The sequence below is a fragment of the Paecilomyces variotii genome (genome assembly GCF_004022145.1).
Source record: "Paecilomyces variotii strain CBS 101075 chromosome Unknown C8Q69scaffold_2, whole genome shotgun sequence".
Taxonomy (NCBI): domain Eukaryota; kingdom Fungi; phylum Ascomycota; class Eurotiomycetes; order Eurotiales; family Thermoascaceae; genus Paecilomyces; species Paecilomyces variotii.
The window spans coordinates 2,319,239-2,341,339 of record NW_021167141.1 but is presented as its reverse complement, the minus strand read 5'-3'; the positions used below and the strand labels follow the sequence as shown (position 1 = coordinate 2,341,339).

At 48.4% G+C, this 22,101-nt stretch overlaps 7 protein-coding genes across 7 annotated transcripts; 3 read left to right on the top strand and 4 right to left on the bottom strand.

The window, feature by feature from the left end:
• Positions 1-912: 912 nt before the first annotated feature.
• C8Q69DRAFT_442216 (hypothetical protein) lies at positions 913-2,261 on the bottom strand (the record flags this gene model as incomplete). Its single annotated transcript, XM_028628823.1, has 2 exons — positions 913-2,091; positions 2,181-2,261. The coding sequence occupies 2 exons, from the start codon at positions 2,259-2,261 to the stop codon at positions 913-915; spliced, it is 1,260 nt and encodes a 419-aa protein (XP_028487685.1).
• Positions 2,262-3,735: 1,474 nt separating this feature from the next.
• C8Q69DRAFT_504688 (P-loop containing nucleoside triphosphate hydrolase protein) lies at positions 3,736-7,695 on the bottom strand (the record flags this gene model as incomplete). Its single annotated transcript, XM_028632618.1, has 5 exons — positions 3,736-4,622; positions 4,681-4,803; positions 4,859-6,515; positions 6,567-7,221; positions 7,271-7,695. The coding sequence occupies 5 exons, from the start codon at positions 7,693-7,695 to the stop codon at positions 3,736-3,738; spliced, it is 3,747 nt and encodes a 1,248-aa protein (XP_028487684.1).
• Positions 7,696-8,008: 313 nt separating this feature from the next.
• On the bottom strand, positions 8,009-9,450 carry C8Q69DRAFT_457566 (putative polysaccharide biosynthesis protein). The gene is made up of 5 exons (XM_028629916.1): positions 9,172-9,450; positions 9,072-9,096; positions 8,728-9,012; positions 8,617-8,653; positions 8,009-8,563 (listed from the first exon to the last, which is right to left on the bottom strand). The coding sequence occupies exons 1-5, from the start codon at positions 9,214-9,216 to the stop codon at positions 8,500-8,502; spliced, it is 456 nt and encodes a 151-aa protein (XP_028487683.1). The 5' UTR covers positions 9,217-9,450; the 3' UTR covers positions 8,009-8,499.
• On the bottom strand, positions 9,451-11,756 carry C8Q69DRAFT_457560 (guanine nucleotide exchange factor). Its single transcript, XM_028629915.1, has 8 exons — positions 11,590-11,756; positions 11,431-11,523; positions 11,298-11,372; positions 11,153-11,229; positions 10,943-11,101; positions 10,766-10,885; positions 9,886-10,712; positions 9,451-9,829 (listed from the first exon to the last, which is right to left on the bottom strand). Exons 2-8 carry the CDS (start codon positions 11,456-11,458, stop codon positions 9,730-9,732), a joined length of 1,386 nt encoding a protein of 461 aa, XP_028487682.1. The 5' UTR covers positions 11,459-11,523; positions 11,590-11,756; the 3' UTR covers positions 9,451-9,729.
• Positions 11,757-12,101: 345 nt separating this feature from the next.
• On the top strand, positions 12,102-17,990 carry C8Q69DRAFT_457553 (Rap1-interacting factor 1 N terminal-domain-containing protein). Its single transcript, XM_028629914.1, has 3 exons — positions 12,102-15,256; positions 15,311-15,580; positions 15,635-17,990. Exons 1-3 carry the CDS (start codon positions 12,275-12,277, stop codon positions 17,714-17,716), a joined length of 5,334 nt encoding a protein of 1,777 aa, XP_028487681.1. The 5' UTR covers positions 12,102-12,274; the 3' UTR covers positions 17,717-17,990.
• A 626-nt stretch (positions 17,991-18,616) lies between these two features.
• Positions 18,617-20,264, top strand: C8Q69DRAFT_157803 (putative aldo-keto reductase family protein). The gene is made up of 2 exons (XM_028625622.1): positions 18,617-19,863; positions 19,914-20,264. Exon 1 carries the CDS (start codon positions 18,716-18,718, stop codon positions 19,820-19,822), a length of 1,107 nt encoding a protein of 368 aa, XP_028487680.1. The 5' UTR covers positions 18,617-18,715; the 3' UTR covers positions 19,823-19,863; positions 19,914-20,264.
• Positions 20,265-20,656: 392 nt separating this feature from the next.
• C8Q69DRAFT_442210 (galactose mutarotase-like domain-containing protein) lies at positions 20,657-21,789 on the top strand (the record flags this gene model as incomplete). The annotated part of the gene is made up of 3 exons (XM_028628822.1): positions 20,657-20,902; positions 21,004-21,333; positions 21,406-21,789. The coding sequence occupies 3 exons, from the start codon at positions 20,657-20,659 to the stop codon at positions 21,787-21,789; spliced, it is 960 nt and encodes a 319-aa protein (XP_028487679.1).
• Between the last annotated feature and the right edge of the window lie 312 nt (positions 21,790-22,101).

Genomic DNA, 22,101 nt, shown 5'->3' with positions numbered 1-22,101 from the left:
TTGGAGTATTATGGAGCATCGAGCATTGAGCATCGACGATGGGCGCCGAGAAAGACGGTTTGTTTACTGCGGTGGCCGGGGCACTAGTTTCTCAAAACGGGCAAGCGCGAGCTGAGCTGGCCGCGAGGGAAACCACGGGTCACGGGACGGCCACTGCCTCGTGGACAACGCTGCACCGTAGGATTGTATTGATACATTAATTATTTATTAACCAGGCTAGCAAGAGTGATCCGGATCATCCATCAAGAAAGCTTTTATGGCGTAGGCCATGAATACCACATAGGTAAATGAGTTCTGGCTGCGGACAATACAGTGCGCAATCTCCAGGCTTGCCCTGTAATAAAATAGCAATCAATATATTTTACCAAGGCATGTCCAGTACACAGACAATCCCACCCTTAGAGACTTAAACATCAAAAATCTCGCCAAAATATACAATGTTTACTCGATCCTGATCTTAGTTTGATTTCAATTGTCCAAAATACGGAAATAGCGACAGCCAGTTCCACCCCAATGACCCGGCCTCTGTACAATTCGCATATGCCCGTACTCCCGACACAAAAGAATACATGAAAGGAAATGTACCGAAGCCAATTTGTATGTAGAGACTTTCAGCGGAAATATCGATTCGGGGAGGGGTTACATGTCTGCCCTTGAACTGTACGGGTATAGATAAGAAGCTAGGTCAGAACATCCTCCCCCCAATAACCCAATAACGCCATGCTAGATATCGAGATGAAGATGATAAGAGACAGACAGGTGAGAGGGGAAAGAGCGTGCTGTAGATAAAAGACAGTCATTATGTCGTGTTCATGTCACGTAAATCCCTTCGCTGGGGATCCCGCGTTGTATGGGAGAAAAGACACATATGTTCCATCGCGGTTAGAAACTGGGGTCAAAATGATAGGCAGGCTATTGATGATCATGGATACTCTCATGATCTGACTGCGTCGAGTCTTCCGATTCTCCCACGGGAGGAAAGCGAGGGGTGTTCGGTGTAGCAGTCAACGGCGTCGCAACGTCGATATGGATGGCCGGGATATTTGCGATCCCAGCAAGCTGCGGTATTTCTGGTCGTCTTTCGCTCGTCGGGCTCTCATACGGTGGCGCATCACCCAATCCCACCTCTTCATAATCAGGAGGTGGCGGGATCTCAGACTCGCCGACGTCGACTTCGTCCTGTTCGGATGCGCCAGGGCCAGCCGAAATCCGAGAAACCACGGGGTTGAGGGTATCGGAATCAGATCCACCAGTCGATCCGGACATCATGGAAGATCCCGAGTCGCCTCTAAAGTGAGAATTGGTTCGACTGGACGAGAGAGAAGGTCTGGCTTCGGTACCCATGGCGCCGGCAGAATCCAGCAACGGAGCCTGATCGGAATCTGCCGAGTTCGCGCGCAGTCGCGATCCATCATGTCGAACCTGTCCAAGAGCCGCATAACTGACGCTCGATATCCGCCTCTGTCGACTACGAGATCGTTGTTCTGCTAGCATGGCCGCCGCGCTGGGTGTCGGACTGCTGGCATCTTCGGAACGTCTGCGGATGCTCTCGCGGCGCAACTCCTCTAGACGAGCCAAATCACCACGGCTTCGCGCCTCCCGGCGTTCTCGTCTGCGTTCCTCACGGGCCTCAAGCTCGCGTCGTCGACGAAGGCGGATCTGATACAGTGCCTCCATCTGACTCTCTCTGCGTGATTCCTCCTCCTCGGCTGTCTCCGGGAATTCGACCACAACATCCATTCCAGCTCTCTCTCCCTCTCTAGCAATGACCTGCTCCGTGGGCTTCGGGGTTACCGAATAAGCGGGTAAAGTGATTACGGAGCGGATGGAAGAATCACGGCGTGGAGCATTCGTCGAGCGCATCTCCGAACTGACTGTAGTGACGGGATTATAAGAAGTATCCTGATTGCGATCTGGGGTCGAGCCGCCCGATACTTGACCGTAGGTTTTTCCAGGGTTCCAATTCTTCCATTTTTGCTTCAAGTATTTTCCCGGTAATAGTTTTGGCTCATAGTCTCTCTTGCGAAGGGCGCGGAGGACAGTATATGTTACGACACAACTTGAGATAACAAAGACTATCACTGTAACACCCTATGATCATCATGAACGTCAGATCCAAAGCAATCCAGAGCAAGCAAGAGGAAACAATGATAATAATCGGATCCAATGCGAAGACTTACGACAATCAAGGATGTGTTCTTATCACTGTTTTGGCTCTGACGGGGTTGCAGATGTTGATAATCTAAGTGGGGGATCCACATCTTCACAACGTCGTGCAGAGTGCAGACGAGATACCTGCTTAGCGCATGCGATTTGTTTTTTTTCTTTTTTTTCTTTTTTCTGTTTTTCCTTTCCCCTGGAGAAATGCCCTCGAGATTTGAAATCGTGAGGGTCAGTTGAAATTCGCGTGGATGAGGCGACTGTGGCGCAGTTTCGAGAAGTTCAATCCGCGCAGATCCGTCAGGCGGAACACGGAGAAGAGCTGTTCGAGGGCCTCGTCGGAAGCTTTGTCAGAAGCGCGACCACCGAGACTGATTGATTAATCAATTCTTGCTGGTTAACGGGAGTCCCTAAGCAACTAGGTAACGAAGCAACGACATTGTCGCAGGCCCAAGAAGATGACGCAGGACAGTGGATTGGCTCAGAGATGGAGCCTGTCGCAAACGACAATAGGAGAGCCAGGGGCGGTTGAGGTTGGAAGAGGTAATGATGGAACAGATCGCGAGTATTAATTAACAAGAACGTCGTACTTTTTTTTTTTTTTCAGGGAACCCATCGGCTGGCATGGCTGGTTATCTGCGCGACCAGTCGAAACAAGCCCAGTCGATCGCAGTCTGACTTGTTCTACTCTAAGTACGCTCCAGCCCGCGTTCCCTGCCACCACAACCACCACAACTCTCGCCTTCGGGTATTACGACCTCTCTGCGAGGAAACGTGCCAGAAACTCTACCCAGCGCCATATGAATAACGAGGGCCAGATTCTGTGAGATGCCATCAGGCCGCCCAGATGCTCTGCAATACTCGACAGGTCTATGAATCGACGTGTGCCTGGATGGATATCGAACTATCCCTCGATAGGGCTGATCCTACACGCGGGACAATGTCAGCGCTGAACCAGGGTACTCCAGCACTGGGTCTCGTTATTATTATTCTGTATGGATGCTGCCCGGCGTTACCACACGATAAACTTCAAGCCTGGCTTTCTTACGTACCCCGTACCACAAATGCAGCCACGGCGGTTCAGTTACATATTTTTAGATCATTGCCACGCTAAGTAACACCGGCGGGTAGAATATGATCTTGCCTTTCATTGATGATTGCAGACAGCTTTCAACTAAGATGATTATCGCTAACTACTTACTAGCAACATTGCAAGATAACTTGCGTCTGTGATAGGTCTTGTCTATCGAATGCCTTTTCATTGTTCTCTTCTGTACTTTTGTGGGGTCATGGGCAATTGTGTCAGTGCCATTCTCTAGGGCGTAACTATCTCCTTCCAACTCTTTGTGCTGTCAACACTTCCTTTATTCTTCTAACCAGGGGCCCAGTATCTCCATATGGTATGGGGCAGCTGTTCCATGAGACAGGTGCTGAATGGACATGACGAGACTCGTTGTATTTAGACCATACTATGCGCAAAGTCCTGTAATGGCTTTGTATCTTGTACAGTTCGAGGTAGGAGAAACGCAATGTGTTAGTCCTACATACGATCGTCAATTGCCCACTCCCCCAATTTTAATTGCCCCTGGCATCGGCATCATCTATCAACCTTCTCAATTTCCCTTTCTCGCGTTGCATAAGCGCATGATATGGGCCTTCCTCCACGATAGTTCCCTGCTCCATGACCACAACATTGTCAGCAATGTCCATCATCTCCCTTGAGTGAGAGACGATGATAACCGTCAACCCTCTTCTCTGCGCAACCAGTTTGCGAACGGTTCGCCTGACGACTCCTGCGCTTGCGGCATCGAGACTGGCAGTAACTTCGTCAAGGACCAAAACACGCGGTTGCCGCACTAGTGCTCGAGCAATGGTCAGCAGTTGAGTTTGCCCGCCAGAGAAGCTCAGACCCCCATCACCAACGACGGTCGAGTATCCTTCAGGGAGGGATAAGATGAAGTCGTCAATTCCGACAGCCTTCGCAGCAGATCGGATATTCTCTTCCGTGTGGAAGGGTGACAGTGAGTCCAACCCATAAGCGATATTGGCAGCGATTGTGTCGGGGAACAATGCAGGCTGTTGAGGAACAACAGCAATGAGGGATCGAAGCCTTTTAATGTCTAGTTGGCCAATGTCGACCCCTCTCATTGAGATCCATGGGATTGAATCGTTTAACTGTGGTAGTGCATACAAGCGCATTAGCAAGGAAACCAATGTGGACTTCCCTGACCCTGAATGTCCCACAATCGTAGTGCAGCTGTTGGCAGGGATGCTTAGATTCAGGTCACGCACGGCAAGTATACCAGGCCGGGACGGATAGCCGAAATTAATATTCGCTAACGAGATCGGACTGGGGTTAGATATGTATAATATGCCACTATGCTCGTGAGAGTCCTTCTCTCCCAGACTCGCCATACGCAAGAGTCGGTTCGCAGAGAGCTGACTCGAATTCAACTGGGGGACTACTCTGGAGTCAGCGGTCAAGTCACAAAGACAACCAATGTGCGGAAAGAAACATACTCCACGATAGAACCATAGTAACATATCCAGTGCTGAATAGAAGTACGGAGAATACTGTCAAGATATCATGAGTTGTGTATTTTTGTGATGACGCTAGGACTGCTCCATAGTAGAAGATGAGCGCTAGCAATTGAGGTCAGTGATATCTGGTTCTTTCATCAGGAGTATTACGACATACCACTGATCAAAAGGACCATGGAATCAACAAGGCCAAAAAGTAGTCCCGAGTATCCAGCTCTCTTAAATCCTGCCTTGACCGCTTTAGTCGACGCTTTCATGTGCTTGACTCGAAAATATGATTCCAAGGTCAAGGCTTTCACAGTTTGGATACGAGAGAACGTGTCCGCGAATATCAACGACGAACTGTCTCTGATCACATCACATCGCGTCTCCCATTCTTTGCTTATTTTCTCGAACCCATCTGTGACTGCGTATATGAAGGGAGCACATGCGAAAATAACCACTGACAGCTCCCAGCAAGTGAAGACACTCCAGACACCTGCTATCGATATGATGGCAATAGTCAACAAGATAAACCCCAGAACCTTGCTAATTAGATTTCTCATATCCTCTGCATCTTGAGTGAGATGTGTCACGAGAGTAGATGGCTCATTCTCAGTTTGTTCGAACCATGATAGTGGTTGATCCAGAATTCGACTCATAGCCACTTTCCGGATAGAATCGATCCACACTTGTCCACAATATTCTAGCATATAATGCATTAGATACGATGCAGCTGTGTCAAGTATACCGACAGCGAGTATTGCAAGCGACCACTTCATTGTGCTCTCTGAGCGGCGGCCGTTAGCGTAGAATGTCTGAAGTAGACGAGAGAGCAGGTATGAGAAAACAGGAGTGGCAACGGCATGAATGACAGTACTGAATAGAGCCAGGACAAAGATTAGGCGCTGACGAGCGTTTAGATGGGTAGGTATCCTGATCATCACTTCTGCTATCGATAACAAATGATGTTCCTTTTCCTGACACGGGATTTCGGCTGGGTTATGTCTACGTTGGCATGTTGAACGCGGCAATCTCCTTTTGCATTTAGGGACTTTGTCTTCTGGGGGAAACTTTCTGTCCTTCTCAGGAATATCGTAGTCTTTATTGAGCGTGTCTAACGTGTCTGTCGCTTTTTCCTCCTGGGATTCAGCCGGAGTAATCATACCAAGCTCATGCTTATAGCCGGAACATACAACACGACCCTGCTTCAGTACGTAAATCAAATCTGAAGGCCGAATTTGTGATAAGTCGTGTGTGATGACGATAGTTGTCTTCCCTTCTCGCCATTGACGGATCGAGTCCATAACATGTCTCCTAGTTGTATAATCAAGGGCGCCGGTGCACTCGTCGAGAATCAAAATCGGGGTATCTCTCAGCCTTGCCCGAGCAATAGCAATCCGCTGTTTTTGGCCACCGCTCAACGTATTTCCCTGGGATGTGACAAAAGTGTCCAATTTCTCTGGGAAATTCCCAATTGTTCTTCGCAGCATAGCAACATCGATACTTTCTTGAATGTCCCCTTCTGTGATCCTTTTGTGTTCCGGGCAACCAAATACGATATTCGTCAATATGGTCTCGTCGAAAAGCGTGTTCTGCTGGTGGAAAATTGTGATGTTATCTCGAATCCAATCAGAATCAAGTGCTTCCATAGGATATCCGTCTATCGTGATTTTTCCGGACATTGGAGCATAGATTCTTGCAAGCAGAGAAGCGAGCGTAGATTTTCCGGATCCAATAGGCCCAATAATGAATGTCATTTCTCCAGCGGGGAAGAGGAAACTTGAGGATTGAAGCGCTAGCCTTTCTAGATGCGACGGATAGGCGAAAGATATCTTTTCTTGTTAGATTCCAAAAGAAGCTTGAGATGCCTGTATTGTACTTACATTCTTGATCTCGATGCTGCCTTTGCAGCGGCGAGGATAATGCCTCTCCACTAGCTGCTTACTACAGGACGATTGATCCATAATCGCTCTAAGTGAGCTACCGGCTGCTTTCCCTTTTTCGATGATGACAGTCTGAGGAAGTATTTGCTCAATCGACTGCACAAGGACCAGACAGGCCCAAAAGGTCCTTAAAACCTGACCAGATGATAGAGATCCAGAGGCAACTAGCGAGCTACCATACCAGAAGCCCTGCACAAACATCCCAAAGCTCATAAATCGAACACAGGAGATTTGAGAAGCGCTCAGATGTGCTTGCCATAGATAATATTGTGCGGCACGATTGATACTGGCGACATATTTGTCATATTCGAATCCTTGTCCGTTAAAACACTTCACAACGCGGATCAATGAAAAGGCGTTGTACGATATCCTCGACGATGTGGCCAGCTCGTGCTTCTGCATATCAATTCCTTGCTGTATCCTAGACGAGAGCCAGGAGACTAGGGCTGCGCAGGGAGGTACCGCAGCGAGCGTTACCAGTGTTAGTCTCCATGACGTGAAGGATGCTACACCAAGCGCTACCAATGCCCGGATAGAGAATTGCATTGCAAAGCCCAAAGGCTCAGATGTAGCTCTCTGTAGATCACGTATTTTTCTAAAGTCCAGATTAGAACATGCTATAACAATGTCCGCAAGAGACTCACCCTTGAATATGGACTAAGAGGGCCCCAACACCATCCGTTTGACCTTCAAACCACGCCATATCTTTCTTCAACAACTCTAGAAAGAGAGCATCATGACCGCTCTTGGCTTGCAGTTCCCCAAATGTTAACCAAAACATCAAGCAAAGGCCACTCAGTATCCAGTTTGCGACGCCAAGGCTCAGCAATATGCCACAACTTTCAGAAGTTCTGCTAAGCAGTTCTTCGCCGGAAAAATGTCCAGCCCCAAATTTCGTGAGTGTGTCGAATATGTTACCAAGGAATATCGCGGATAAAGGCTGTATCATCGCAGCAGCTATCGTTGTAAGCACCGCTACTATAAGAGTAGGGATATGCTTGCGTGTTGTGAATCCGAATAGTGACAGAGTGTTTACTCGGCCACGTCTGGTGTTCTCATGACATGACATAGTTGCGTTTCCTCCTTCCATTCTGTACTGGCCGGCAGAGTCAAGAAAGTATTTCTTCGCCCTGTTGCATATAGAGAAAAAATGTCTCGACAACTTAGCGGAGTGGCCCATCTTCGAGATCAACAAAGCAGTTCGCGAGTCGGTTCAAAACAAAAATAGGAGGGAATGAACACCCATATCGAATCTAGACGATGCAGACACGAGTCAGGGGCATCTTTGAGAAGGGCTTGGAAGTTGACCACTAGATCATAGAAGTTTGTCAAATAAACCAGATTTACAAAGCGCGTAGAGTAAAAGTGTTGAAATTATGAATGAACTCTTTTAGTATTATTGTCTTCAAGAAAATAACTTGATTATGTCACGTGGGAGGCACTGTCCCTTGTTCTCCAATACCAGGGCGTCTCTCAAAATCTATGTAACTGCAAAATAAAGCCAGAGTTGCCTATCCGTTCATGACAGTCCCATCCAGATGACGAGACAGTCGACTAATCACTTCCATAACTGTAACCGCAACAAAGACCTAACGCCACCATTATGCCATATGTCGTGAGCCTCCTCTGGATAGGATCGGTCGAATATTGGTATTCAATCAGAATCTTATTGACACGAGTCTAAACTTCGTCCACGACCTTTCGAGCAGATGCCTGGCATTGTCTTCATCACCCAGGCATGAACAGGAATCTGGGTCTGGGGCTATCGTATACTGTCGAAGCTGGTATCTCGGGCGAAGAGCACTCCCTGGGCTACTTCGCGTCTGCTAAGAGTATGCTCTCATCCACCGCTGACATCTTAGGTGAGTCACATTCACGATGACTTTTCTTCAGGGTGTGCTCTCTCGTATATCCAGTCGTTCAGTCCCGCGCGGTTTCTGTCTCGAGTCAGATACGCTTCATAATTTTCCTCTTCCGTGGCTCTACTTACCGTGCGATCTCGACAGCATAGAATTGCATGCGGGGTACTATGTCGGAAATGTTAGCCAATCCAGGCCCAAGCTATGCCACGATGTGGCGCCATCTATCAAAGGCGCCCTACCGAAGATTGTCGTATCTTGCTCATATTCAAACTTGGGGTTCGCTCTCAAGATTGTACCGAAGTTGAAGTCGGCAACTTTCTTCTCGTACTGGTTCATGAAGTTGCGCCACTTCTCCTTTCCTTCTTTGCTCTTCATATCATCCTCATTAATGGTGGCCGCGGGATCGAAATCAGGGAATTCTTTCTTCAGGTGTTCATAGATCTCATCGTCCATTTTCGTCAGTCGCAACTGAGAGCCCCGCACCTTCTCGAGGATTGACCAGTAGGTCATCAAATGTTCGACGGCTATTTCGAATGAATTTCAGTTTTTGATAGACGCGTAGGTTCGCGAGCCAGGTACTGACCTTTCACTGCAAATTGCTTCTCGATCTAAATCAGATAGACTGTCAGTATGCCTGGTATTTCAGATTGTGCAGCGGGGAAACGAGTAATTTGAGCATTTACATCGTCAAGGTTCTCCGCCTTCTCGGGGTCAAATGGCTGAGACATGGTGGGCAGATGTGTCGGAGAAATGTGTTGTTTCTGGAGTGTTGATATGATACAGTTTCAAAAGGATAAAGCGTGCGACGATGTTGAGCGGAAGTTCTCACTCGAATGTACAGTATATATGTGGCTCACTATAATTTCTTTTCGCAGCGGAACAATTTTTGGTGAACCCCGCCGAAGGTTCGAGCCGCGGGGAGCCCATTACATCATCTACTAGCCTGAACGGGAAACTTCCATAGAGCAGGTGTCCGGACAATGTATATTATTGTTCATTCGAGATTATTATTGAGGAGGCAATTTCTACATGGATTTGTAGGTCTGAGTCAGAATTAAAGATTGCAAACAGCGTGTTTACTTCTAGATCAATAATCTGTACATCGGAATACATCGCGATTTGGCGGCTACAATTTTACGCTGGCGAAATTTCTTCCACCGTCGTGCAGATACGAAATGGACCTAGGACATGAGGGAATCATAATCATGAAACACAATGTTGGAGTATATCATAGGAGATATTCAATCACTGTCAGCATCATCAGGCAGCTCTTCCAGCCTGCCTTCCCGAGCCGCCTGCACCACAGGATTCTCGACGTTGATAAGGCCATTTGCTTTCGCCCTATAATCTAACATGAGCAGAACTGTAATGCATCTGAATCAACAGGGCATACGTACCTCTCAAAGAGAACAAATAGTCTTTCTGCCTCTCTCTCCTTTTCCTCCTGTGTCATAGGTGGTCCCGTATCCACTGGTTCTGCATCCCACCTCTGACCGGTTATTGGGTTGATTTCGGAATCAAGCCCACTTTCCTCTGTATTCTGAGGCACTCCTAATTCGCGAGATGAGAGGAAGCCTGCAGCGAACCCGTATCCGATGTTCTTTGTGAGTGTCTCTGCATCCTTCCCGGAGAGAACGAACATCAGCTCGGAGATGGCAGTCTTTAAGTTGAGTGAAGGCGTAGTTGACAGCTTCAACAATTTTGACGACAGAGTATCAGTTTGTCCAATCGGTACACTGCGGTCTGACTTCTCGGGAAGAATCAAAGCTCGCATATGTTCTCTCGGGCCCTCGGGGGCAACTTCATAAATGATAATAAGCAGATGCAGAAGTGTTATTGCCTGTGAGTCGAGGTCATCCGTCTTGTACGTAGCGACGGCCTTTTTCAGAATGTTGATCAGGCTGTCTACGTTGCGGTTCTGGTTAGAAGCCGGGAAGAGTTGACTGCTCTCATAGTCTTTGCTCTTGTTCCCGTCAAGATCCAGAACTGACAGACAATTGATCGAGTAGCCGACCACGCCATCGAGAGGCCGTTTCGGTATCTCTATGCGACTTAAGATTTCTAGGATGTGCGGGATTGAAGGGCTGAAGGCGGGCATCAAATCCGGATGAAGTTTTGCAATGTTGAATATTAGTTTGAGGGTGTCTGTCAATGCCATCTCATCCATCTGTGAAAGAGGGTCTTTTCCTCCTTTCACAAATTGCTCTGCGTGACGCGAAATTTGCTGCAATTGTTAGGAAACGATGGGCCCATGCACTGATACCAACATCAACTCACATAGTTAATATTGTCACCCAGACCATGGGCGTTGATGAGTTTCTCGAAATCCATAGTTGTGTCATATGTAGAAAGGAAGAGGATCCGACTGATGATCATCTCATCATCCGAAGAATCGGTCTACATGCGAGCTCGTTAACTCCTGCAAAACGTCTCGAGACTTCAGTCGACGCCCACCTTAAGCATTTCGGCTAGTTTCCCGCCATAACCCGTATCCACAAATATTTGGCGCATCTTCGGATCCAGAAGAAGAGAGTTTGCGACGCATCGCAACGCTGCGCGGCGTTCATCCGTAGTCTCCCCGTCGACGCCATATCTCATCAAGGTCTCAATCCCCTGCCTGAGTTGTCAGAAAGGACTACTTATTTCAGTTCGAAGAGTACGTGCGCTTTTCGAGTATATGGGATCCGCATTCACGGGATTTGTGCCATGTTGCCGTAGTTTCAGGAGTAATTGCGTGCGCTCTATACAGGGTCGTATGTAAGTTAGGTGCGGAACATAGAAGATGTATCTAGCATTCAGTGAGACTTACCAGTTGAAGAGAGACTTTTTGCTGTCAAATCCTGTCTCAAGCCGTCCAAAATTTGAGTGACATCTTTCAGCTTCTCTGGGGAAATTTCAAGTTATGAGCGAGCTCTTCAATGGGCAAGTGTAGCTGCACCTACCGGGGCCTTGCAGCCCTAGGAAGTTCATATTGCCTTAGAACAGACTCCCTTAGGCGTTCTGCACAGCTGTAGTAGTAGCTGACCTGTAATAAACTGCAATACGAATTAGCATCCGCTAGAGACTGACCGCAGTTAGGTTGCATCACGATGCTTGCATACCTGCCACACACGCGAGTATTCGTTGACAAGTAACCATGCAAAAAATGAGCTACTAGGAGAATATTAGGATTGCCATAACCAAGGACCTTCGAAATTGGTCTCCGAACTGTAGGTTGGTCCGTAAACGACAGTACGGAGCAATAGCTGTACGTACGGGGAAACCCCACCTAGTCTGGAAGAGCTACTACTTAGGTAGCTAGTACGGAGTTGGCACAGTTGACTTCAACGACAGCCGAAACAACAATTGGTTACACATAGGGTGGTGCCTTGCTACGTATACTACTAGATATAGAATGCATGGGAATTATGATCTATAGGACACTGCCCATGTATCTTAGCAGAAGCATCATCGTAACGCAAAGGAAAGAATCGATACTCCATTGATGCCTGTGCCTGTGTCTGCTTTGTCAGCTTACTGCCTGAGGCCAAAATCGCGCCACTGCCACTTAACGCGTCCGCCAGCCACTGTCGCGATCTGGACTCGCTGCGCGTCAGAGTTGTTGGCGTGCCTTCGGAGAAAGTATCTCACGGGCCCCAAGGGGATCCAATCGCCCTGGATGTTCTCCGCGAAAAATGGTTATGGGCACCTCGTTGTGAACTCACGCCAATTTCTGCACAGAGATGCCCTATGATTCTCTGTTTCCTTTTATCGACACCTGTTACTTCACCCTCTTTCTCTTGAAACATGGTGGAGGTCCTCGGCACACTCCATGCTCGTCCGCCAACTCCACCGAGGACAGTATCTCATGTCTTGACTCCTCACAGTGAGAGAGATCGGGTGCAAGGACAGCAGGCTCTCCTTGAAACCCCCGGTGATTCCCCCGCTTCAGCAAATGGATCAACATTGCGTTCCTCGAGTAGACACTCCAAAAGAGTGAATTTCTCTCCGTGGACGAACTACATCAAACCTCCGAGCTTCGACTCTTCAACCTCGAAATCTGCGGCGGAACTCAAGGCCTTACGACCTTCAAATGAACTCAAGCCATCGAAATCGATCCTCAAGATGACCAATGCCAATGTTCCCGTTGACCCCTCAAATACCACACCTCAGACGGCGGAATCTCTCGCGATGTTGGTGGAATCTGTTACCCAGCAGCTAGCTGGCGAGTCTCTTAGTTCAAGGTTAGATGCATACACGCATCTTTTGGGAGCGTTAAAGGCATATGAAGGGGTTCCAGGAGAACAAGAATTGGCCGGCAAGCTGGGTCTCATTACGCAGTTTATACAGCGGGATATTTGCAGAGACCTTGGGGAGGCTGGACCGTTGGACATCAATCTCACCATTCATGCTCTCAAGCTGTGCATCACTCTCATATGGAACCCAAGCCTAATGGCCCAGCTATCGGACGACTTTAAAACTTTTATTGTCGACCATTCAGTCACCTGTCTACAAGAGGCCAAGCTGCCGAAATCGGTCTTGACTCATTATATGCTTGTGCTTTCAACGCAACATTTCCATCCGAAGGTGATGACCAATGCTAGGTTAAACCGAATTCTCCTCGTTCTCCAGGATGTCACAGAGCGTGTCAAGGGAAATGCGGTCGTCTCTCAGAGATTGAGTATTTATCAACGCCTGCTCAACCAATCAAAGTCAGCTATGGCATCTCACTCAGCATTGTGGGTTGAACATCTGGTCTCAGGGTTGCTTCATCATATCAAAGATACCAGGTCAAAGGCCATTTCGTTAGGGTTGCAGACATCTGTTTCATTAGGGCCCAACTCTACTATATCAAACACTCTTAGCGACATTTTCGATCGACCGCTCGAGAAAGGCGGAAGACTAGTATCAGAAATATGTGAACGAATGTCACGAATGATGTCTACGCTCGATAGTGGTGTACATGTACCACAAGTCTGGAGCATTATCATCCTGCTTTTGCGAAGCAAGAGATTCAGTGTTGATCAATGGGAGCACTTCAAGGAGTGGGTACTAGTCCTGCAGAAGTGCTTTAACTGCAGTGAGCCGGCCATAAAAGCACAGGCCATTCTGGCATGGAATAGATTCGTCTATGTGATCAATCCGGACGAGTCCACGAGTTTGTCCCTTATAAGAATGCTCAGCAAACCCATCTTATCTCAATTCGAGCGACGGAAACACGATAAACTGGGATCCCAGGCCGGTCAACTAGCGTTGTCAAGTTACTACAACCTGCTTTATTATGCTTTTAGACCCTCAGTGTCCTTCCGCCATCTGGACGTTGTCTGGGAGGAATACATTGTGCAGCCTCTGAATAACATCTTCTCCACGAATCCGCGTCTGTCTGACAGACTATGCCAGGTTTTATCCTCCTTACTGTGGAGCCCGCAGGCAAAAGTCTGGTCTGAAGACAAGGTGAACCAAGTCGCAAAGCTTGATCCAGAAGAGCTGCCTTCATTAGATTCCAAGTGGGTTCGATCTCGAGTCTCTTCGGTTCTGAAGGTATTCGAAATACTTTTCAGAGTGGCTATCTGGAAAGATGGTAGTCTTTCTAATATCGGAGCTGCTTGGATGAATCTATCCAAGGCCTTGTCTAACGCTTCAAGCAAGGAGGTGAAGACTTCTGCGGAGACAATGCAAGCTGTTGCGAATATTCTCAGCCTATTCCAACTTGTCTGGCAAGCTGGCCCTCGTTCTCTCAATGCCAACGACAGTCGCAACGCAGACGCCTTTTTCGGTCGATTCCGGTCCCTGTCTACCACGATCATATTGTCCATCGGCACCATCCCATTTACCGAGAAACTACTGCTGAAGACTCCGCAGGAAACTTACCAGACTGCTAGTACGCCTATGCACCGTCGGCCACGCAATGACACCAGCATTGACACGCCTATCCTACACTTCCTCCGACTGATCGGCTCTCCCGCTCCTGGTTTAGAACCCAGTGCCTCGTACCTTCGTCTGATCGAGAGCACCCTTGAGGCATCCTTGGATGGAAGAATTTCAAGGGCATCTCGTCTGGATCTCCTTCGACAATGTACAGCTCTGTACCCTTCTGCGTCGGATTCTCAACCCACCATCCCCCATACTGCACGGTTCATCTGGGAGACTATTGCCAAACTTACTGAAACTTCCCTTACCGCTTTTCCAGATGGATCCGCTAGAGACAGGGATGGTTCTGTATCTCACGATCGTGATAATGTAATTGAGATACTCATCTCTGGGCTGCAATTCCCCGACAGTATTTCAGCCTGGGGTCAACTCCTCGATGCCTTTGTTCGTGTCCTAGGAACAGAATTGGGAGATCGTGCCATTCCCCCCATTATTATTGATCCACTGGCGGAAAAGATGCAGCATCTGCAGGCTAGCCAGGTTTATTCCGCATCTGGCAGACTTCTGGATCATACATTGTCGTTATATTGTCAGTCCCCCGATGCGTTTCCTGCAGTGCCAACTGAGATTGGGAACAGTCCGGCCTTGCAGAACTCTACGAGTCGAGCTATCGCCCCTGATAAGCTTGTTCAACTAGTTGACAAGCTTGTCCGGGCATCTTACATAACAACTGAGCAGGAAGAGATTGCGCATATCGCACGGTTCATGGAGTCGTTAATTACGTTCCTCGAAAGCGGCATCCTGACTTGCCGCTCCGCTGCTTTGGAGGCTCTCCAGGAACCATTGGCATTGTGGATAAAGGATGAACAGGAGCGATTCAGTAGTGACCGCTTCCTGGCCAGCAGCCTCGCAGCAGCTGTACGTACACTTAATAACTATATCTCGCGCCTTGTACATGCTAACCTTAGACAGTACCGTACACTCTCTTCCACCGTTCCAAACATTCTGCGAACATGTGTGACCCACGACACATATGCCTTGCGCAAATTCAGTACCATCATCTCTTCTGGGCTTGATTCATCGCATAAGTCCACAAAGAACAGGTTTATACAATTATGGAACGCTACTTTCGGCCTACAAGAGTCCCTGGAATATCCAGATTCCGTGCTAAGTGCGTTGAGAAAATTAGAGTCTCAGATCGACTTGCATCTTCCCTGCCTACCCACATCTGTCGACCACGAGGTATGTGCCAACGATATGATCTGTGTGCGTGGCTCTCCGGCTAATATAGGACAGATCGCTCCACACCCGGTTGTGTCAAAAGATGATGCTGCCACCACAGATCCCCTTCCGAAGATGGACGGGATGGATGGAAGCAAGTCATTAGAGAATTCGTTGAAGAACAACGACCGAAGAACCTGTTTTAGTTCTTCTCCGATTGTCATCATAGACGGTCCTCCTGAGTTACCGAACGATGCTGACAACCTTACCCCGAAGAAAGGGACAGAAGACGATGACTCTCGAGCGCAGTTCATTCCTGTCGATTCATCGCCTGCTCAGCCAACAGAACCCCAATCACAATCTCTTACTGATGACCAGCGAGAGCTCGCCCAAAACAATTTGCATGACCCTGACTTACCGGAAGGTTTCAGATACGCTCGTATCAATGAAGTCAGCAAATTTGGTCTTGATACTCCTACACATCTTCGGCACTTAAGTGATGCAGAACTGGTGGCCAGAATACAATTAACCCCGCCACTTCCAGCTGTTGCTGAAAGTGATGATGTTTTCCCAGGGTCATCTCCTACACCCGGGTCCAAGAGTCAATCGCAGTTCGATAGGGTTAATAACCGTTCTGCAGCATTCCAAAATCTTGATGCCTACTCGGATCCCCCATCTTCTCCTCCGGAAATGGACTCCTCAAGGGAGAGCCCAAAGGGGCTGGGCCTTTCAACAGAAATTTGCCCTCATGATATTACCACCGATACGCCCGGGGAGCTGATCGAGGACGTAAATCAAGCTGTTGCGGTGCCAGAGAATGCAGATAATGCTGCTGGAGCCTCAGAACAGCAACCATTGAGTGTTCCTAATGCCGCCCAAGCCAATATGCAAGGCACTGAATTATCGGACGAGAAGACGGTGTCTCATGAACAAACTTCGTCTTTCACCCCCACTCGTCCTAGCAAGAGAAAGTCCCGATCAAAACGGAACAGATCCAAGTCAGGGACACCGAAGGACCGTTCGCTAGAACGTCAGAAGCTGACACAGAGAAACGACTCAGTTACGGGCACACCTACAGAATTCATTCCAGACTCTTTCAGTGATGATTTGGAATTTCAGGTTGCCTCCCAGCTTGAACAAGACCTAGAACTTGCTGTGGATCTAGACGACGTGGGCAAGGAACAACAAGCCGAGGGTATCTCCGAGAGCTTTCCAGTCACGAGGAAGAGGAAGAGAGAAATGGCTGAGTCCGTCACCCCGTCTGACAGATCGAAGCGTCGATCTTCCATCAGTTCCTCCATGGTCACAAGAGCGGCTGCACAAGTCGAATCTCTGACGCCGCAAACTTCCAAAAAGCGAAAATCTACGTCTCACAGCCAAACGCAAGAGACACCCAGCAAAGAAAAACGCCCATCCTCATCCAAGAAACGTAAGGGCGAGTCGAGGGATACTAAAGCCGCGACCACCTCCGACGAGGCTGGGGAAGTCAGACCCGACGCACCGGTCCAGTCCTCGCCCATTTGCCCGAGTTCTTCCAATAAATCACCCAAAAAGAAGAGAAAATCGAGGCGTCTCAGTGGAATTGCAGCATCACCTCTTCTGGCTGGCGGGGAGACACCGAAGAAGAAATCCTCTAAACATTCACGTGCTCATGCGACAGAAGTTTCAGATCACCAGACATCGTCAGGCGCGGCCGAACGGTCGCAGCTTGAGAGCGTGCCTGAAATAACGCATGTCCCTCAAGAAAAGGGTGCTAAGGCGATTCGAAATTCTTTAGAACAGGAAGTGCTGGTGGAAGATGAGGAGCCTGAGGATTCTCGAACGGATGACCTTGACAGAACTGGGGAAGCCAAGGTGCATAATGAAGAGAACAGTGATGTTCAACCATGCGGGCAGGTAGAAGAGGTGGAAGCCGACACAGCGCAGCCGGGGTTGCCCATGGCGGTAGATGCGCAGTATGTCTGTGGTGAAGCCCAGACCGACACCCCAGCCTACCAAGACGAGACGAGTGCGGATGGTATTCTGAACTCCCTTCGGCGCATCTTGGGAAATATCAAATCAACCACATTCAGCCGAGAGGCTCTTAGAGAGATGGATGATGTCATGTTTGATATCCGGGTGGAAACGCACGAGGCAGCAAGGAGGCACGTTGGATAAGGAACAAGGTTATTTTCTGCATAGCGATGGCGCAATGGGAAAAGGGCATGTATTATGTGACTGGTAGCGCATATCAAATGCGTCAGCGAGCATAGCCGTATCCTTTATGTAGTTTTTTTTGGTTGTGGATCTGATTCCCTGCATGTTTTATGTGGATAATAGCGCACTATTTGACCAGGATAGAAACGACCATTATTGTTCGTTATACGGCAGTAGTGGGTAGAATATCAGCCGGTTCCGCTACTGAGCATGGGCGTGTATATCAGACAAAGATACCATTGTATAAAGACTAGTAATTACAAGGAATGTCATTGATCTAGTTGCATAGTTAAAATCCTCTCTGTCGTATAGACATGGTGTAACAAATATCCGTGGGGATACCACACGAGGGCCCAGCTCGATGGAACTATGCCAAACGACTCTTTTCTGTTAATAGTCTCTTACTCAGTGGTGAACAGGAAATTTCGCCTGTCTCCCAAGTCAACCGAGCAACGGATTGTTCTCCAAAACGATATTATCAAAATGCCGTGGCCAAACGGCAACAGCAAGTCGGAATCCGTTCCCGTAACCTTCTAGTACCCCCGGTATTTGCCCCAGATTATTACTTCAGAGTACAGCCAACTTTTGAATCTTCACCCGAGGGAAAGGTCGGAGTCACATTTCATGTTAGTACATGTATTTCAATATATATACCTCTGTGGCGCTATCTCGCATTCTCTCCCGCTGGCTCAATCAGATCCGTTGTCAGAAGGGGGGTATGGCATGGTCTAAGTACTAGTCCAGATTGCCTCCAGGAATGATGTATTATGACTACATATTTTCCTGAATAGTGAAAACGTCGCCTCCATGAGCCACTCGATGTTCATAAGGTATTAGGGGGACCCTTCCTAACCCCCTTTTACAACCTTCCGCTACGAGTTTTTGTTGTATGGTCTTCCCATCGATAGAATACGGGTACGCGGACGTTGATTTTTTAATCTGAGCGATATCATCAGATCCATGGCAGAAGGAGTCTTACAATGTGGCCTTACCATTGGCATGTCCGCCACAGAGGGTATACATCACCCGCATCCGAAACCGGTTGACGCAATACGCAGCGAAGATGCATACGTCTTATCAGAGGACATCATACCCGATGCGCACAGCAAGTTGAGATTGAGAGGATCATCTGAAGATATCCTCGTTCCGTATATGTGTGTAGGAGCATGGGCATGGGGTGATAAAGCTACTTGGCATTATACTCCGGATGAGTTGCCTCGTATCAAGGATGCTTGGGAGATGTTGCGGAATGAGGGGCTCAATTGGATTGATACCGCGCAGGCGTATGGGAGTGGTGAGAGTGAGAAGATCTGTGGGGATCTGTTTGAGGGACTTAACAGATCGGAGTTCATTGTTCAGACAAAGTGGTTTCCTATTCCGGATATGACTAATGTGATTTTGCGATGGCATGCTATTGTCAAGAAGCTTCGAGGGTCTTTGGAGCGTTTACGGTTGAAGTATGTTGATGTCTATCTTGTGCATGGGCCTATACATTCGAGTTCGATATCGACTGTCGCAAAAGGTCTTGCTGAGTGTGTTCGATCTGGACTGGCTCGAACGGTTGGTGTGTCGAATTATGATGCGCATGAGATGATCAAAATGGCGGATGCTCTGGCGAAACATGGTATTCCACTTGCGGTGAACCAGTGCGAGTACTCGATCCTACGAAGACATCCAGAGTCACACGGACTGATACGAACCTGTCGCGAGAGAGGGATTGTTTTCCAGAGTTATGCACCGCTCGCAGAGGGTCGTCTAACGGGTAAATACTCTCAAGGGAATGAACCACCACGGACGTACCGCTTCAGCAGCTACCCTATACATGAACTTGAGCCCGTTGTTGCGGTCCTCAGACGAATCGCAGAGGCAAGACGAGTTACTATTCCTGCGGTGGCGCTGAATTATAATATCAATAAGGGCGCGATTCCTATTGTTGGGATCCGGAATTCCGAGCAAGTACAACAGAATATACAAGCTCTGGGTTGGAGACTGTCACAGGAAGAGATTCGACGTATTGAAGGTGTCAGTTTCGAAGGTGGGACGAGTTTTCTCTGGCAGCATGGGTGAATACTGGGCATTATGTATAGCGCATGCATGCATTGATTCCTGTGAGTATTCTCCGTGCACTTCACTGTCTCGATGACTAACATTTTATGAGGCAGGAGTATGTATATCCAAATGTCATAAATCCGTCAGTGGATCTATATGTACAGTAGTTCCGCTTGAGAACGGAACTAAATCGCCAATAATACCCGCATGAGTATGAACTGTTGGTCTCTGTCATGGATACTTACTCTCAAAGCGCTACTTGCGGGATTGAAGAGACAAGTTGCGAGTTCCCTCAAGATGACAAAAATAGGTACAGGCCTCTAAACATGCACTTTGTGGATCTCGAAGTGTACCTGACCGAGCCGGATACGTGATGGCGGGGCCGGAAGCTCGAGGAAGATGATCGAGTGATTATCAATGAGTAGACAAGCGGGACAGCTGCGCAGAAACCGGCCTATATTACTGATTCAGGGAATATGATCTGAAAGAAAGAGAAACTAGTATTCTGATATCTAGATCGCATAATAGGGATCGTTTTGCTGCCTCGCGTCTTGCGTGCCTGGAACGGAACTATGATGTCGAGCCCCGCAGCCAAACTCTCTGACACCGCTGGCGTTTCAGCAACAGCAACCCCGCCGTCAATCGTCTCTCTGTTCTGCTACCTTATAAAATCACTGATCTGTCCAGATAAACAGTGGGCAATAAAGCTTCATACAGGCAATCTAGCTAATCCCGTCAGTTTCTTGGTCAATCCAAGCCTCCCTCTCCCCCACTTACCAGGCAAGAGGTACCATTGTCGACTTGAGGTATCAGAGTGATATCCAGGCAACGCCAGCACAGACATACATAATAATGGACCGCTCCAAGAAGCCCTCCGCGATTGGCGTCGGCGCTAATATTCCTCAGCCGACTGTCAATATTGAGCAAGGCAGGATCGAAGCTTCACTGCCCAGTGGACAGTCCGTCACTGTGCTTTTGTATGGAGCAACGGTGACGTCGTGGAAGCTGGCCAACGGCGAGGAACAGTTGTTCCTAAGTGAGAAGGCCCATCTTGATGGCTCCAAGCCCGTCCGCGGTGGTATTCCAGTTGTTTTCCCGGTAAGGATGCCCTGGTCTGGAAACGCCCAGATATCGCATTAAGGATCCATTGCGCTGGCCTTGGCTAGAGTAGCTAAGCTGACGAGCTTCTTCGTGTATAGGTTTTCGGTCCTCCACCAAAGGACCACGCAACTTCTGCACTTCCCCAGCATGGCTTCGCGCGGAACTCGACTTGGGAGTTTCTAGGCAAATCATCGTCTGAGTCTCTTGGCAAGGACAAGGAGAAGGCTGATGATGCAGTCAAGCTCGACTTCGGTCTATCCCACACCATGTTGAGTGAGGAGTTTAAGAAGGCGTGGCCATATGAGTTCGGGCTCGTGTACAGTGTCACATTGGCCAAGGATAGCCTCACGACGACCTTGCAGGTGCAGAATAAGGGTTCCAAGGCTTTCGAGTTCCAGGTGTTGTTGCACTCCTACCTGAACATCAAGGTACCTTAGAGCACATGTTCCCCAATCCCATTATATTAAATTCGCGTTCTCTAACCAGGTCGACACTTATAGGATATCTCCGCGATCCGCATCAAGAACTTGAAGTCAAAAGCCTACATTGACAAGACTCAGAACGCCAGCGAGCACGTTGAGTCGTCTTCCGCTGTCGAGATCACGGGGGAGACTGATCGCGTGTATAAGGGACTCGACCCCAAGGTTCCCATCGAGGTCGTTACCACTCAGGGTGACAAGACGCTCTTCTCTATCACTCGCGAGGGGTTGAATGACGTAGTCGTATGGAACCCTTGGATCGAGAAGGCCAAGGGAATGAGTGACTTTGGTCCTGATGATGGTTATAAGAACATGATCTGCGTGGAAGCTGGCTCCGTGGCCGCATTCCAGACGCTAGACGCTGGAGACACGTGGGAAGGTGGCCAGACCATTCGCTCCCAGTGACTAGTTGATATCTCCGGCGCAATGGGCCCAGGGACGGGTTTCCATAAACTGTGAGCTCCTCTTTATGGAGACATAACTCACTTAGAGCATCTCAAGCAGCCTGGCTAGCTATAAAAGCAGTCTCTTTATCTTTATAATTAATGTCAACGGATAATAATTTATGTGGTCAGCTGTAAGAGAACTATGGTCTACCAAATACCTCATAGAGTCAAGATGATCTTGTAATATTTCTCCTTAGAGTAGAGGCGTTGAAGATTATCATGAAAAGCCCAGATCTCTTGTATGCAAATGAAATTATCCAGAATCAAGTGG

Bases quoted from the DNA above. Each gene is read 5' to 3' on its own strand.
- C8Q69DRAFT_457566 (XM_028629916.1), bottom strand. From the start codon at position 9,216: ATGTCTCAGCCATTTGACCCCGAGAAGGCGGAGAACCTTGACGAT. The intron at 9,013-9,071 runs GTCAGTACCTGG...CATTCGAAATAG, and splicing joins GAAGCAATTTGCAGTGAAAG to CCGTCGAACATTTGATGACC. The intron at 8,564-8,616 runs GTAAGTAGAGCC...GACTCGAGACAG, and splicing joins TATGCTGTCGAGATCGCACG to AAACCGCGCGGGACTGAACG.
- C8Q69DRAFT_457560 (XM_028629915.1), bottom strand. From the start codon at position 11,458: ATGAACTTCCTAGGGCTGCAAGGCCCCG. The intron at 11,373-11,430 runs GTAGGTGCAGCT...AAATTTCCCCAG, and splicing joins CCTAGGGCTGCAAGGCCCCG to AGAAGCTGAAAGATGTCACT. The intron at 9,830-9,885 runs GTACGTATGCCC...GTTAGATTATAG, and splicing joins CTATTTGTTCTCTTTGAGAG to GGCGAAAGCAAATGGCCTTA.
- C8Q69DRAFT_457553 (XM_028629914.1), top strand. From the start codon at position 12,275: ATGGTGGAGGTCCTCGGCACACTCCATGCTCGTCCGCCAACTCCACCG. The intron at 15,257-15,310 runs GTACGTACACTT...AACCTTAGACAG, and splicing joins CCAGCAGCCTCGCAGCAGCT to TACCGTACACTCTCTTCCAC. The intron at 15,581-15,634 runs GTATGTGCCAAC...AATATAGGACAG, and splicing joins CCACATCTGTCGACCACGAG to ATCGCTCCACACCCGGTTGT.
- C8Q69DRAFT_157803 (XM_028625622.1), top strand. From the start codon at position 18,716: ATGGCAGAAGGAGTCTTACAATGTGGCCTTACCATTGGCATGTCCGCC.